This window comes from Rhinatrema bivittatum, chromosome 4 (genome assembly GCF_901001135.1).
Source record: "Rhinatrema bivittatum chromosome 4, aRhiBiv1.1, whole genome shotgun sequence".
Taxonomy (NCBI): Eukaryota; Metazoa; Chordata; class Amphibia; order Gymnophiona; family Rhinatrematidae; genus Rhinatrema; species Rhinatrema bivittatum.
In genome coordinates, this window is record NC_042618.1 from 409,236,420 (window position 1) to 409,253,328 (window position 16,909).

The 16,909-nt window shown below is 46.4% G+C and overlaps 1 protein-coding gene across 3 annotated transcripts in view; it reads left to right on the forward strand.

Moving 5' to 3' along the window:
* Window positions 1-16,909, forward strand: part of MTMR14 (myotubularin related protein 14) — a 73,479-nt gene that overhangs the window by 23,479 nt on the left and 33,091 nt on the right. For all 3 annotated transcript variants that reach the window (XR_003856634.1, XM_029601124.1, XM_029601125.1), the window contains exons 5-11: window positions 52-112; window positions 1,439-1,561; window positions 2,554-2,627; window positions 6,508-6,578; window positions 6,766-6,840; window positions 8,746-8,812; window positions 8,944-9,029. Coding sequence is in view for 2 of the 3 variants with exons in the window: in XM_029601124.1 (XP_029456984.1) it covers window positions 52-112; window positions 1,439-1,561; window positions 2,554-2,627; window positions 6,508-6,578; window positions 6,766-6,840; window positions 8,746-8,812; window positions 8,944-9,029 (557 nt within the window). In the remaining variant the exon portion in view is untranslated. The remainder of the gene's footprint in view (window positions 1-51; window positions 113-1,438; window positions 1,562-2,553; window positions 2,628-6,507; window positions 6,579-6,765; window positions 6,841-8,745; window positions 8,813-8,943; window positions 9,030-16,909) is intronic.

Consider the following 16,909-nt stretch of genomic DNA (forward strand, 5'->3'; position numbering starts at 1 on the left):
CAGTTCTTGGAATTCAGGTGATCTAATACAAGCTCTGTTCTCCTCCTGCAGGAGGCTCAGATGATGCCTGGGCAGATACAGAAGAAATTGCAGAGGACACAGCCTCAGTCAGGTCCGTACAGGAGCCAATGAATAATAAGAAACAGACGGGAGCTTCTGATCATTCATTTTTAAGATCAGTGGACAGTGAAAGTTGCTAGGAGCAAAGTGGGGAAAATGTACACCCTACAAGGCACAATTGAGCTTTTTAAAGGTGCTGGAGGTCCAAGAGCATGTATGAAACTGCCCTGCATGACTGTGGTTGGGAAAAATCGATGAACCATATCTTAAGACTGGTTAGAATGTATCGATTCTGTTATAGTAATCCATAAGACACAAATGGAAATGATGCTAATGTTGATAAATAGAAATTATAAATTGGAGTGTATGTGCCACAAAGGCTGTTTTTTATAAGGTGGCTTTTTTTTTCTTTGCAAAGGTAGCTGTTGTCTCCGCAGTCATCTACTCATTAGGGCTGTCCAATATGTGGAACAGAAGAGCTGGGAGTGTATACAGAATGTTGCGTTTTCAGTTTATTGGTCAAATGTATCTTTGTGCCTTTTTAAAATATTTAGCCAGTAATTTATCCAAGCAAGCACGCTGTCTGCCATGTTCAAGCTCTGCATATTGCGACAACTCAAATCTTTGCTGTCTGATGACTTTTTTTGTTCTGTTTTGCAGGCCCTAATTTTGAGCCGATTAGACTCTTGTAATTTGCTTTATATTGGCCTTCCTGATCACTCAGTCCGACCACTGCAAATTATACAAAAATTCTGCTGCGCAAATTTTGAGAGGCACCAGTTTGCAACAGCATATTACACCAGTCTTATCCTCTGTCCGTCAGCTGCCAGTACACTGTCCAGTGACATTTTAAAATTGCGCCCATTATTCGTAAAATTCTTTAATCACCGGATATTTTTTCTTTGACCTCAGTTTTGCGCGTTCATCAGCCAAGTCGCTCCTTGCTCTTTGCAACCAGGTGCCTGTTAGAGATTCTTTCCACCCGGCTTGTGCGCCTTGATGGGGTTCGAGATCGAGCCTTTTCCATCACTGGCCCGACATTTTGGAACACGCTTTCTGAGCAGCTCCAATTAATTAAATGTCATAAACCATTCAAGAAGCAGCTAAAGACTTGCTTGTTTAATTTGGCGTATGAAGAGCTGTATTAAGGTGTTCACCACTGTGTGAGAGCTTTAGATTTGAATGTTTCGTATATTAACTGTTTTTTTTATTTTTGTGATGTTTGTGTTTAATGATTTATTTCTGTAATATGTAGTTATCCACCGTGATCAAACCAAACCATAAGATCTGTAGGATGGGGAATGGCTTGCTGCTTTAGCTTTGGAACTGAGAAAGTGAACGGGCATCCGTTGACACACAAGCTGCTTTTTCATTTCAGGAATGGGGACTCCCAACTTTTTGATAAAGTCAGAGGTCATGACATCAAGTTGCTCAGATATCTGTCTGTCCGATACATCTGTGATCTGATGGTGGAGAACAAAAAAGTGAAGTTTGGCCTGAAGTGAGTGAGTTTCATACGGACTATCCCTTTTCTGCCATCTCAACTGAAATCCTTCTCTTTCTCTAGCTGCCTAACAGATTCTTCTAAAATCTTTTTCACATACTGTTCAGTGTTGGTTTATTTCCCATGGGGTTTTAATCGAGGTGCATAGACATGTGTACCATAATTTGGAAACCATTCCTATGTTGTTGGCTGTAGTCTTTTTTTTTTTTTTTTTTTCCTTGAGGCCTTAGTTTAGCATTCCCCTTCACCGTGGAATTAAAGGCTAGCTCCTTCTCCAGGGCAGCTTTTGCCAAATTAGGTACTGCATCTGTCAAATTACGCTAGAGTATAGATTTTCTAGATTTGGAGTATTCACAAGGGCCCCGAATGTCTAATTGCTCCCATTTTTTTGTAACGTGATTGTACATAAGGTCTGTAATTGTCTGGCAATTTCTAATCAAGTGAGTGCTTTTTATGGCCCCTCAGATGCTTACAGTTAATATTATGAATTATTACTTTCTACAGTGGCAGGACAACTCTTCAGGACATACTTTACCTGTCCATTAAAACTCTCTTTTTTTTTGGTTGCTAAACCTTGTAGATAGTAATAACCTGGCAAAATGGCCTCCATGTTTGATTAAATATTCAGACTTTTTAACCCGCAGTGTATGAGGCCTAGTGGTTGAAACAGTGGGGAATACTTTACCTCTTATCGGGTTTTCAGTTTCTCTTGCCTGCTCTGTTATCCTTCCAAACCTCCTTTATCGTCCCCAAAATATCTTCATTCTTACTCTCTTCCCTGTATCACTTCTATTCCTCTTCCTGCCATCTGTTCAGTTCTCTCCCTTCCCCATTGGTCCTGAGGAGAGGAAAAGACATTCTGCAGGACATTTGTTTGTTTTAAATAGGATATATTTTTAAAGTATGTAATTGAGTATATGCTTGCTTTCTTTTTTTTTTTTTTTCCCTCCTTGGTTTCCTTTCCGTAATCACTTCTTAAACTTCTTCAGTGTGACATCTTCCGAGAAGGTGGACAAGGCTCAACGCTATGCAGACTTCACTCTCCTCTCCATCCCATATCCAGGTACAGGCCAGAAAGATACTTGGACTCTAAAAGGGCAATATCAATCCATTTATGGGGCTAAATAGGCATTTACCCGGGTCAAATGGTCTGACTGGAAATGTGCCTCCTCAAATATGACTGAAAACATGCATGCTTCTAGCTACGTTAAAAGGATGCAATCCTGTTTAGGTCGGTAGAGGACTGGGAGACCATAGCCAGAGCCTAGGTGCAGTGAAGGGTGTAACATGGATTAGGGTAACAAACTGCAAGAGAAATGTTAATGGTCAAAGTGATGCAAGTACATTTCTTGCCAGAGAAAGTCATTCTGCCCTTGGGAGTTTTGCCTTGTGAAAGGAGTTCATGCCACTGATGCATAGGACAGGAACCATCCTAAACTGAGCTTCAAAGAATTGCAGCTGAGTAGGGGACAAGGTAAACAAAATTGTGCTAAACGCGGATACACAATCTCCCAGCAGAAAGCTGCTACTTGATAAGGCCCTACTTAAATTGCTATTTTGCCGAATCCACAATATTTAATCTTTGCCTCGAGGTATGTGTAGCGTCTAGGCTATGGATGTATTTTGTAAGGATGTACATTTCTTTTGATCCAAATAAAGAAAAACGCAGCAAATGAGGGCATTTTCAGTTCAGCTCAACTGAATCAAATGGCTGCGGTTCATGAAAAATCCGATTCCTTTTTGGCTCCTCTGGTTCAGGCCCATTAAAATCTACGGGGAAGGCAAATCATGTATTTCTTGTACTCCAAGCCAGACAGAGCTGAATTGGTTGGGGAGAGGAAAAGGAAGAAGGATGACTGTTTGTTTGTTTGTTTCAGCACTTTTTCAACCAGCCTGTCCCAACTGGCAGCTCTATGTCATGACTTAATCAATTTTTTAGGCGAAATTGAAACTAAGAACACTTTGAGCAGTGATCAGTTTGTCTTTTGTTGGAGCTCAGAGAGAAGGCAGAAATTCTGAAGCTCCTTATTTCAGAATTTAGAATGAAAGAAAAGATTAGCAAAAAAAGAGTTTACAGGAGAAAGCAAAGGGGCAGATTTTCAAAGGGGTACGCGCGTACCCCCTGAAAACCTGCCCCAAGTTTCCCCTGCGCGCGCCAAGCCTATGTTGAATAGGCTCGGTGGCGCACGCATGCCCCGGGATGCGCGTAAGTCCCGGGGCTTTCCTGGGGGGGGGCGTGTCGGGGGTGTGTGTCTCGCGGTGGTGCATCATCCGGGGGCAGGGCCACGGGTGTGGTTCCAGCCCGGGGGCGTTTCGGGGGCATGGTCGAGGCCTCCGAAACTGCTCCCAGGGCCAGGGAATCATGCAGCCGGTGCGCACAACAGGCATAACTCTTCAAACAAAAGTGTGTGTGTGGGGGGGGGGTGTTAGGTAGGGGAAGGGAGGGGAAGGTGCTGGGGGGTGGAAGGAAAGTTCCCTCTGAGGCCGCTTCGATTTTGGAGCGGCCTCGGAAGGAACGAAGGCAGGCTGCACGGCTCGGCGCGCGCAGGCTGCTGATTTTGCACAGCCTTGTGCGCGCCGACCCCGGATTTTAAAGGATACGCGCGGCTATGCACGTATCTATTAAAATCCGGCGTACAGTTGTTCACGCCTGGTGCGCGAACAAAAGTATGCACGGGCGTACTTTATTAAAATCTACCCCAATGTGTGCTGTTAGTCACTTGCTGACACTGGTGCCTACTGTGGTTTGGGATGCTTCCTAGTAGCAGAAGAAAGATTGTAATCTCTGTATTGGATTATCAGCATAAGACTACCAGTACAGCTGACAATGTGCCAGCGGCTTCAGGAAAGAGAGAAAAATTATCGGTTTCTTGCAGCGGCTGCATGGCAGTGACGTGAAGGCAGCCTTCTGCTTTCTCTGTGGAAAGATCAGTATGACAGCGTAAAATGCAGTGAGTTTGGTTTATTTTCTTGGGTGCACATAGTCAGCAAGCATCGTCGGTTCACTCACTGTTACAAAGGCTGTGTGAATCCACACTAGGTGTACAAACATTGTAACATTTAAAAGTCCCCTATCTACTAGTGATCGGTTTTAATAAATTCCATCATGTCACTAGCATCAAAAGGCAAATGTGGCAATGAGATAGGAAGAGGAAGGATCTTTCTCCAGAGAGACCTGGGGCCAGCACAAGTAACAATGGTGGTGATGCGAGGCTTAGGACCAGGATCCCTCCTGCCAAGTTCGGGAGGGTATTTTTTTTTTTTTTTTGTTTTTTGTTTTAAGAAGGGGAAATAAGCTAGAGAGGCAGGGTTGGCTGAGAAGGTGGAACAGCAGCTGCCTGCTCCCATCTCTGCTGTATGATGGTGCAGGGGCAGAAAAAGGCAGACTAATATGTTTGGGTATTTTGGGTACTTTGGGCCCGAAAAAGAAAAACCACTTCCTGTCTGGATGTCTTGCTGCTGCCCAGCGACTGACCTGCTCCTCCTGCCTTGCCTCCCTCTTGCTGTGTTGAGGCCACTCCTCTTAATCTTACCCCTCGCTCACCGCCATAGGGTTTTGATGCCACTGTGCTTGCTGCCATACCCTTCACTCTATGACTTGGGGTCTTCATGCTGCTCTGTGTCGCTTCTCCTTCTTTTGGTGACTGTTTGATGCCACTGCTGGTGTCACCTTCCCTCTGCTGCTGAGGCTGGCAGGCAGGTTTCATTAAACTTGCATAGAAAACCCGATATTAATTCAAAATAGCATGCATTGCTTCCCCCGTGGCTTTAGTGGAAATGAATGAAAACAAAAATGTGTGGGAGCCAAAACAAAATGGCAACTGAACCGAAATAATGAGCCAAACCAAAATTTTTTTTCCCATGCATACCCCTAGTATTTTGTGTCTAGATTTGGTTCTTGATGACATCATTAGTTTGGTGCTTGGAGTTTGTGTCAAAAGGAAATAACCATTAGGCTAATTAAGTAAGGCTCTCTTATTAGCTTTCGGGCCACTCTCCTGTGTGCACGATTCAGTGTTTTAATTTATTTTAATTAGGGCCGGCGGTAAAAAGAGGCGCTAGGGACACTAGCGCGTCCCTAGCGCCTCTTTTTTTAACAGGAGCGGCAGCTGTCAGCGGGTTTGACAGCCAACCCTCAATTTTGCCGGCATTGGTTCTCTAGCCCGCTGACAACCATGGGTTCTGAAACCGGACGCCGGCAAAATTGAGCGTCCGGTTTTCGAGCCGCGGGCCTATTTCAATTTTTTTTTTTCAATTTTTTTTTACTTTTTTTAACTTTCGGGACCTCCAACTTAATATCGCCATGATATTAAGTCGGAGGATGCACAGAAAGCAGTTTTTACTGCTTTTCTGTGCACTTTCCCGGGGCCTGGAGAAATTAGCGCCTACCTTTGGGTAGGCGCTAATTTCTGAAAGTAAAATGTGCGGCTTGGCTGCACATTTTAATTTCTGTATCGCGCGGGAATACCTAATAGGGCCATCAACATTCAGTTGCATGTTGCGGGCGCTATTAGGTTCGGGGGGGTTGGACGTGCGTTTTGGACGCGCTATTACCCCTTACTGAATAAGGGGTAAAGCTAGCGCGTCCAAAATGCGCATCCAATTGCAGGGTATCAGTGCGCTCCGCCAGGGCGCACTGTACTGTATCGGCCCGTTTGTTAGGAGAGCAGCCTGCAATATATCAGTGGTAGAGTTCATGGGGGATAGGAAAAGATTGCAGTTTTTAATTTAACCCCCTTGTTGGGGAAAAAACAGCACTGCTGTTGTTTCTCAGAAAGAGTTGAGATCTCAGGGCTTTCACATCTTCAAGGAGCTCTGTACCATCCAGCTCCTGGAACTGGGGGGTCCCTTCCATGCCCCTACTCACCTTTTTTATTATTTCTTATAGCCATGACTTTTTCCTACAAAGAAAAGTATTAATTAATTTTTTTTTATTTTGACAGGCTGCGAGTTTTTTAAGGATTATAAAGATCGGGACTATTCAGCAGAAGGTCTTATTTTTAACTGGAAACAGGTACAACAAGATTGTGATGTAAAATTTAATAGGGGAAGTGAGGCAGAGGGTTAATAGAGGTCAGCAAGATATTTGCCTGTAGCAGTCTTTCTACTAAAGACCAAGAATGGCACATTCTGTTTACTTCAGGCCTTGTCCTTTCTGCGTCAATCTCTGTTCTGAGATTAATTTATGTCTTTATTTGCAGGATTATGTTGATGCCCCACTGAGTATCCCAGTCTCTCTTACTAGGTCTTTGAATATAGATTGGGATGAATACCAGGTAAGACTTAATATTTTATTGTGTGGTCTGTTTTCTCTGTAAGCAGGCACATAACCACACAATCCTGCTTCAGACCTTCTCCTCCCCTTTCATTAGCCTCCTATTGGTAGAAAAAGGCAGCTTATGATCACTCTGTGTGTGTTCCTGTTAACTATTGTGCCTGATAATCAATCCACACCAATTTTCAGACCATATCAGGTGAGTAGTGAGGATTCTGACAGAGGCGGGAGTGGGGGTGGTGCATTAGCATGGACAGCGGATGTTCCTGTCCCAGAAAGCAGGAGCCATTAGTTCTGGGTAGAACTTCCTGTACTGTATAGCAGATACCCTAGTGCCGTAACTGGTTTATACCTCTTGGATTTTTATTTTGGTTTAGCTATTATTTTATAAAAAACACAAGTGAATTTTCAAAGAATTTACGCATATAAATGTAACATACTATCGTAGCAATTTTCAAAAGCCATTTACCCGTGTTAGGTTTTACCCACAATAAGTCCACTTATTTGACGATTCAGTGGCATATATTGCTGCAATTTCAAAAATACACTTATATGGATAGAGTGTATTTACATGTGTAAAACCCAGTTTTAAGCATGTAAATGCTTTTGAAAATCAGGCTTTTAAAGTTTGGGGGCATTTTAGGGAAGGGAGACTATTTTTATATCATTGGGCAGCTTGTTTATTCAGAAAGCGATAGTGCCTCCTGAGGTCCAGTGGTATGACCAGCCTGGGCTTATGAGAATGGGGGAGAAAATGAGTCTGATCGAGAAGGTATATTTGAAGTATACATACCACCTTTCAGAAGATGCACAGGAAAATGCTGCTTGTCACTGAGGATATTCCCCCTGATAGTGATCAAAGAGCATTTTTGATAGTGCTGCAGATATAGAAGCCAGGGAACATGGATTTTTGTCTGTGGTTCTCGCTGCAAGCATGTAGTACAGGAGAGGAAGCATATTATAAAATCTTTTAATATGTCTTTGGAAACCTTGTCTGTCTGTCTGTATGTATTTATTTATTTGGATATTTTATATACTGTCGTTCCATGTAAAGATCCCTGTCCAGAATGAGATCTGTATCCATGTGGCATGCCAGCAACAAAGATGGCAGCCTTGAGGCTTTCTGCAGTGTGGCGGTACATTTTAGGATGCCCTTAGTGGGGAAAGAGCAGAACCTAGGTCAGCAGACAGAAGCCACCCTAAAGAACAATGTGACCAACATAGACCTCAACAGGGTTGACGTAACGCTTTGTGGTGGTCCAAGCCTCTACTATCAGGGTATCTATGGAGCTGGTGATAGTAAGTCAGACCCTGTGGGTCTGTTGAATGAACGTCCTTTTCCAGGCAATATGAAGATAGGGGTGTACATGTCCTCTTTCTAGAACTACTGATATTCTTCAGCATTCCCATTGCAGAACTTTAATAACATTCGGGCCAGTGCTTCCAGAGGTTACACGTGTGCAGCGTGTTTCCTGAAGCGCGTCAGAACCCAATAGATGGTGTGCTAGATCAGTTCAGGATGGGCCTTCCTGAATGTAGGCCTGAGTTAGGAAGAGCATATTTATGTTTCAGGCCTGAGGGGCATGTGAGAAAGATTAGCCTCTCATCATGGTTTTCTTTGACCTGTTCCTGTAAGTTCAGTTGAGGGAGTTTGATGTAGCAGGTTATTTTTTTTCCCCTCTGGGAAGAGAACCTCCTTTCTTTATTCCCCTTCAGCAAATTCCTTTAAGGTAAACCCTGGGATTTTAGGGTGGCATTGTTTATATTTTATTTTGAGATGGGTGAACATTGAGATCATGATCCATTCTTATGGGTCTCTGTCTACCAGTGGGAAATGGCTGAACATGGGCGTACTTTTTCCCTGTCCTTTCAGTCAGACTCCATTCATTATTTCCCTTCTCTGCAGTGCTGGGATTTGGTGAAGCAGACACAGAACTACCTGAAGCTGCTGATTCACATAGTCAACAGTGACGGTGAGAGGGTTTTGTTCATGCTTTCTGATCTGATTGGCTGGTTGGTCTTAATTTGAAGTTTTGTCTGAAAAATAAATGTAATTGTTGCTCTGCTTATATCTTGGTGCCCTCCCCCCTTCCCCCCTTTGCAGATGACAGTGGGTTATTGGTGCACTGCATATCTGGCTGGGATCGAACACCCCTTTTCGTCTCCCTGCTGAGACTCTCCCTGTGGGCTGTAAGTACAGAATACAAAACAGAGGTGGTCATATTGTTTTCAATTGCAAAGTCTCCTGGCAGGGGTGGAGAGGGGTGAACTTAAAGTGGCTCCTGAGACGTGACTTGGCTTGATAAGCCAAGATACGTGAAGGAAACTCTCTTTTTATTTGGGAGGACAAAAAAATTGTATCAGTGGACATGCCAAAAATGTTTCCAGCCCTCTTGACTTTATTTGGGGAACGTCCTTGCTGTCTCTAACATCTGTTACTCTGTGCCGTCGGAACATCTTCACTTCTATGGCCTTAAATCTGTAAGGGGACTAAATACCGTGGGCCAAGCAATAGCAGCACACATGCATTGTGCTCCCTGGAGAGTGACAGGTCCTATAAATTTTACTTGGATATCAAGCCCCTGATTTTAGCTAAGTTACTGTGTATTGGCTATAGAAGTGAAGAAGATGTTTTCCAGAGTGCACAATCGATTCCTAGTCATAACAAAATTTTAATTTCCTTGAAAGTTGTTTGTTTTCAGTGAGTCTCTCTTGTCTGTGACACCCCTGTGAGCTGAGTTATGACTCACCTCAGATTTGTCCATATGTGATGTGCCTCTCTCTCTCTTTTTTTTTTTTTTTAATTAATTAATTAATTAATTAATTAATTACATTTTTTTTTGAGGGCGAGATGATTTTATTCTGCAGTTTGGCACATTAGAAGGTTGCTGGGCCCATAATCCAGAGGATGATGAATTGAAACAAGTGTCTACTAATCTGAAGGATGGATGAGCATGTTAGAGCAGGAGTAGGCAACCCATCTGCTTTCTATAGGAAATAAAATATGCAAACTACTCAAGTTCATTTGGATGTGTCTGCTGGATATTCATTGTGGATATCTTGAAAATCAGACCTGTTTGTTACTTTCAAGAACTAGAGTCACTACCCTTGATCTTGATCAGTGTTTCCCAGCCCTCTCCTGGAGGCACGCCTAGCCAATCGGATTTTCAGGATTGCCGCAATGAATATGACTTACAGTAACCCAGTTGATGACAGTGGATAAGGATCAAATAGACTATCCTTTCTGCCCAGTTGTCTTTTTCTCTGGTTAGATGAACATATACATTCCCATACTTAAACCTATACTAACCCCCCCCCCCCCCCAATTCTTTTCTATCACTGTCTTCTGTCTCTCTTCGAACATGTTTGAATTCTTTTACAGTGCTAGTGTCCACCACTAGGAGTATCTAGCAGTTAGAGCAGTGGGCTGAGAACCAGGAAAGCCAAGGTTCAAATCCTGCTTCTCCAACAGATACTCCTAATGATCTTGGGCAAGTCACATCACCCTCCGTTGCCTCAGGTACAACTTATGTTGTAATCCCTCTTGGTCAGGGAAATAACTACAGTACCTGAATTATAACTCACTTTGAGCTCGGATTTGGAAAAGGCGAGTAATTAAGAGGTTGATTTTAAAACCTGTGTGTGTGGGGTTCCCGGTGCATGCACATGGACACGCCGATTTTATAACTTGTGCGCGTCGCTGCACACACATAAAATACGATATCCACGTGCACGTGTGCGAGCAGGTCGCAACATGCGCGTGCAGGAGGGGAATTTTGTAAAGTACGCGCGGCAACGTGATTGGGTCTTTCCTAGTGTGTAGCCAGATGGACTCGGACCAATGGGTTATGATCCCCTGCCAGCAGATGGAGACGGAGTCAGATTTCAAAGCTCACGTTAACCTAGATACACCCCTGCAGTGACCTCAGCCCTTTAGTATTTAGTATATCTCTGTCTCCAGCAGATGGTGGACATACCTCTCCCTATGGATACTTTTTGGAAGGAGAAATTCTATTTCCCTGTAAGTACCCGGATCAGTCCAGACAGCGGGTTGTGTCCCCTGTCCAGCAGCTGGAACAGAGAAAAAAATAACTGAAAGGCATACCATATATGGGCATAGCTCACCCTGCGCTCCTCAGTATTTCTCTGGTTCCAGCAGATGCAGTCAGACAAACCTGTGGTTCCTCTCCTCAGAGATATTTCAGTGTTTTCTTCTCCTACATTGGGTCAGCAAGTATTAAAATATATATATACTAGCCGTTAAGCCCGTAACAACGGGCTCGGTCCATTTCCTTCCCACTCCCTCCCCCTCATTCTCCCTCCTCCTCTCACTTCCCCCTCTCACTTCCCCCCTCTCACCTCCCTCTCTCTCCCCTTCCCCCCTCCCTCCCTCTCTCTCCCCTTCCCCCCCTCCCTCCCTCTCTCTCTCCCTCCCCTCTCCCCTCCCTCCCTCTCTCTCACCTTCCCCTCCCCTCCCACTCTCTCCTCCCTCTCCTCAGTCACTCCCCCTTTCTCAATCCCCTCCCCTTTAAGATCATCCACAACCGGCAGACGGAAGATCTCCGAGGGGGGGGGTGTGTCCCTCCCGTGCGCGCGCGGCGCCGCTACTGCTCCTCCCGCTCCTGCTCGTCGTCGCTGCCGCCGCTACTGCTCCTCCCACTCCTGCTTCTCACCGCCGCCGCCGCTCCTGCGGCCCCAGCGCCATTTTTTTTTTCGGGCACGCTCTGCTCTCACCGACGTGCTCGTCCGCGCATGCGCGGTAGAGCTGCTCTTCTGCGCATTTGCGGGCCGTCGGTCAGAGCCCATTTATAAGGTAGATATAAAAAAAGGTTGGAACAGAGTTTTTAAATTTACAGGAGACAGTTCTGTCTCCTAGCACTTAAGGAGTCCTAGGGGGGATTTCCCCTTGATTATTCAGCCTAGGACTCCAATTCCCGGTAGCCATAACAATTTCCCTGCACAGGGGTGATACTGGTGGTCCAGTCACTCCCCCTTACTGTTTTGGTCTTCCCTGAGATGTTCTTACCTCAGGTCCCCTTGCAGAAACGTTGCCATTCCTCTGTTGTGGTGAAAGTTCAACAAAGGGTATTAAAGGAGACACTATTTCTGTTTATTTTAATCTGAAGCAGAGGGAAAAAGTCTATTTATGCGGCTGTTATACCGACCGGCAGGGATTTAAGCGCCTCACAGCTGTTTTGCCGGCTCCTGCGCTTCACTATTTTTTTCAGCTCAGCTGATTTCTTACTGCCCGATGCCGAGGTCACCTCTCTGCCTTGCCTGTGGGGAGTCTGCTTCATGGCTCTTCCACGAAGGGCTCTGCTCTATCTGCTTACCCGCAGGGGAAGGACCCTCCGGGACTGCTTCTAAGTCGACAACCCGGGGTCGGGTCGCTAAGCGTGCGTCTGGGCCGGCCCTCCCTCAGAAAATTGCGGGGAACGGTGACCATTTTGTGCCCGGACCTCAAAGCAGTTTCAGAGCCTCAGGGGGGAGGGGAGCCCGATTTATTACACTCTCCGCCTGACTTAAGCCTTATGGGCCCCCTTGTTACAAATTTTGATTCTCAAGGGGCCCCTCCCCCACAGGTACCTGACAAGCCTTATCATGGTTTTTCCACAGAGTTCATGCTTCTTCTACACAGGTCTTTTTTGGCCAGCTTGGAGGCACAGGGGGATCCTGTTCCAGGCCCTCCCCCGGCTAAGATTCCTCATTTGGTTGGTGGCCAGGGCTCTGGCCCACCGGACCCGCAGGGGGCTACTAGGGTCCGCACTGTTCCCGGGGGCTCAGATACTCTTCACCCTCCGCAGCCTGCTCCTTTTCCAGATTCTGATTCTTGTGAATCCACCCGTAGAAGGAGATGACCCACGGGTCCTGAGGTTATTTAAACGCGAGGAGCTGGATCCGCTTATTCTCTTTGTTCTGGATGAACTAGGGATTGAAGTCCCACCAGAAGATACCACCAGTACCTCCACTTCTGCCAGTGCATCCACTTCCCGCACTGTGGATCCGGTCCTAGCTGGCTTATAGGCTCCGCCTCGTACCTTCCCGTTTCATCCTATGCTTATGCAGCTCCTACTCTGGGAATGGGAATTCCCCGATTCTGGCCTTCGGGTGGGCAGGGCAATGGATAAGCTGTATTCCCTGCCAGATCCGGCCCTCGACATGCTTAAAGTCCCCAAGGTTGATGCTTTGATGTCCGCGGTCACCAAACACACTACCATCCCAGTGGTGTGGTCGACGGCTTTAAAAGATCTTCAAGACCGCAAGTTGGAGCTATACCTCAAGCGAATCTTTGAGGTGCTGTCCTTAGGGGTCCGCGCGACAGTGTGTAGCCGTTTCATGCAGCGGGCGAGCCTTAGGTGGGTTCAACAATTTCTCAGCACCCAGAACCTCCCAGCTGCAAAGGCCGAACAAGCAGAGTGGCTCCAAGGGGCGATTGTGTATGGTGCTGATGCCCTTTATGATCTCCTTCAGGTGCAGGTAAGAGCCATGGTCTCCGTGGTCTCCACTAGGCAACTCCTCTGGCTACGTAACTGGGTGGCAGATTCCTAAGTCGCAGTTGGGCTGTCTTCCCTTTAAGGGTAAGTTGCGAGGACGAGCGAGCAGGAGAGAGGGAGCAGGAGACGCAACTTACAACTTGGACCCGGGGAAAGGACCTTCCCTGATTACCAGCGTGTCTGTAGCGTCGGAGGGTGAGGCAGGAGGCGGGACCGGAAGCGGCCCTTAAAATCGGCCGGCGTGCACATTTTACTTTCAGAAATTAATGCCTGCGTTAATTTCTGCCAGCGCCAGGGAAGTATACAGAAAAGCAGAAAAATCTACTTTTCTGTGCTCCCTTCGACTTAATATCATAGCGATATTAAGTCAGAGGCCCCAAAAGTTTAAAAAAAAATAAAAATTAAAAATTGGCCCGTGGGTTGGAAGACGGACGCTCAATTATGCTGGTGTCCGTTTTCCGAACCCGTGGCTGTCAGCGGGTTTGAGAACCGATGCCGGCAAAATTGAGCATTGGCTGTCAAACCCGCTGACAGCCGCCGCTCCTGTCAAAAAGGAGGCGCTAGGGACGCGCTAGAGTCCCTAGCGCCTCCTTTTACCCCCGGGCCCTAATTTGCATAGGCCACCCTCCTGAATCATGCGCCCAGGAGAGTGGCCTGGGCGTGCACCGGGAGAGCGGGCGCTCCAGCTCTCCCACGCGTTTTTCTGTATCGGCTTGTTAGTCAGGTCAGAGGCAGAAGTATTTCCCTGGCTGGCCCTAAGCTGTGGAATGAGCTTCCTACTGAGTTAAGGATCCAAGTGGAGGCGAAATCTTTTAAAAAGAATTTTAAAACTTGGCTCTTCGGAATTGCATTTGGATGGACTGACTGAGAACTATTTTAACATCAATTGAGGGTGATTGACTAAGTACTATTTTAAGTATTTATTTATAGAACTTGAAGCAGCCAGTTTTTTACAACTGAGAGTCGGATATAAAAGCACTTAAATACTATGTATTTTAGATTAATTTACATTGTTTTATTATGAATGCATTTTACTGTGTTTTGTTTAATTTAACCTATTTTTAAGGAGTAAGTGCATATTATCAGGTTACTTTTATTTATGTTTTATTTATATTTTATGCTTGGAAACCGTTGTGATGGCCAGTCTGAACGACGGTATAAAAGAATTTTTATAAATAAAGGGAAGCTGCACTTTGGCAAAGAATTGGAGGAGATGATCAAGTCTCTTGGTGAGAATAAGGTCCACAAATTGTCTGAAGATAAGCTGAAAGGGAAAGTTCCCTTCCGTCTCGTGCCTGCTTTGGAGGAAGTAGTCATTTTCGGCGATCCAGAGCATCTGGAAGTACGCAGAGGCAGGTCTCGAGCAGACAGCAGTCCTAGAACCAGACCTTTTGTGGTTGTCGATCCGGCAGGAATGGCTCCTCTCAGGCAGAAGGGGGAGACAAACCAGCCCAGTGATGGGCAGTTTGTCCACTCCTTGGTTCCGGTGATTGGGGACCAGCTGGTTCTGTTTTACGAGGAGTGGACCAAGATCACGTCAGACCAGTGAGACTTAAGCGTGATAAGGCAAGGTTACGCTTTAAAGTTTGGTCGGCCACTAAAAGATCAGTTTTTGGTCTCCCCGTGCACTTAGGTCTGGCAACCACATCCAGGACCTTTACCAAGGTAATGGTAGTAGCGGCTGCAGCTCTCTGGAGGGACGGAGTCCTGGTCCACCCCTATTTAGATGACAGGCTGATTCGGGCGAAATCGGAAACCCTTTGTCGGCAGGCAATGGACTTGGTCCTCTGGCGCCTGAGGTCGTTGGGGTGGATAGTCAATCTGTCCGAGTCATTTTGTCCCTTCCCAGAGTTTGGAATTCCTGGGGGCTCACTTCAAGATGAGGGTGGGGAAGGTACTCCTCACTGAGGAGCAGATTTCCAAGTTGCAAGCTCAGGTTCGCAGATTGTTGAAAAAGCGGGTACCCAAGGTCTGGGATTACTTACAAGTCCTTGGGTCTATGGCTTCCACCTTGGAGCTTGTTCCATGGGCGTTTGCTCATATGAGGCCTCTACAGTCAGCTTTACTGTCTCGTTGGGTCCCATTGTCGGAACAATTTCAGCTTCTTCTCCCCCTCTCGGAGTGTGCTCGCTCCAGTCTTTTTCCTGGTGGCTCCTCCCAGAAAAGTTAAGAAGGGGTGTGGACATGGATATTCCGATCTGGACGATCGTTACCACCAATGCCATTCTTTCTGGCTGGGGAGCAGTGTGTCAGAACCAGTCTGTGCAAGGGCGGTGGTCAGTGGAGGAGGCCTCGATATCCATCAGTCACCTAAAGACGATAACTGTGTTCTTGGCCCTACAGGTGTTCCTACCCCTAGTGAGGGAAGGCCAGTGAGGGTCTTGTCGGACAATGCGACTACAGTGGCTTATATCAACCGACAGGGGGGCACCAAGAGTCGTGCAGTAGCTCAGGAAGCCTGGGCTTTGATCGCTTGGGCAGAACTTCATCTGGAGCGATTGGTAGTCTCCCATTTAGCGGGAACAGACATCGAGCAAGCGGACTTTCTGAGCCAGCAATAACTGGACCCCGGAGAGTGGGAGTTATCAGAGGAAGCGATGTGCCTCTTTAGTCGGAGATGGGGAGTGCCGTGCATGGATTTGATGGCGACCTTCCACAATGCCAAGGCCCCACGTTTCTTCAGCTGGCAAAGGGAAAGAGGAGCGGAGGGTGTCCTTCAGTATGTGTTCCCTCCATGGCCATTGGTAGGCAAGATCGTAAGATGATGCATAGAGGTTCATCCGGGCGAAGTGATTCTTGTTGCTCCAGAGTGGCCAAGGTGGCCGTGGTTTGCAGACCTAGTCAATCTAGCAGTGGACTGACTGCTACAGCTAGCTCATCTGCCGAACCTTCTACACCAAGGTCCCGTTTGTTTCGAGCAGGCAGATTGCTTTTGTCTAGTAGCTTGGCTTTTGAGAGGCAGCATTTGAGAGAGAAAGGGTATTCAGAAGAAGTCATCGCTACCCTTTTGCAATCTAGGAAGACTTCCATGTCTCTGGCCTACGCAAGAGTCTGAAGAGTGTTTGAGACCTAGTGTTCTGAGCAAAAGGTGGCTCCCATGCAAGCTTCAGTGGCACATGTCCTGGCCTTTTTACAGGAAGATTTTGTCAAAGGTTTATCTTCTAATTCCCTCTGGGTTAAGGTGGTGGCTTTAGGCTGCCTTCGTGGTAAGGTTCGTGGAGTTTCTCTGGCAGCTTATCCGGACATGGTGCGTTTTCTTTGGGGAGCAAAGCATTTGCGCGCCCCGGTTCAGAAGCCTTTCCCTTCCTGGAGTCTTAACATGGTACTCAGGGGCATGTGCATGCTGCTGTTTGAATCGCTGAGGTGAGGAACTATGAAGGATCTCACCTTGAAGGTGGTTTTCTTGGTGGCAATCTGTTTGGCACGTCGAATCTCTGAGCTACAGGCATTATTGTGCAGAGAGCTCTTTTTGAGGATTTTGGATGAGGGAGTGCCCCTGAGAACGGTTCCGTCTTTTCTGCCAAAGATGGTGGTGTTCTTCCACTTAAACCAGTCTGGAACTCCTGTCCTTCCCGA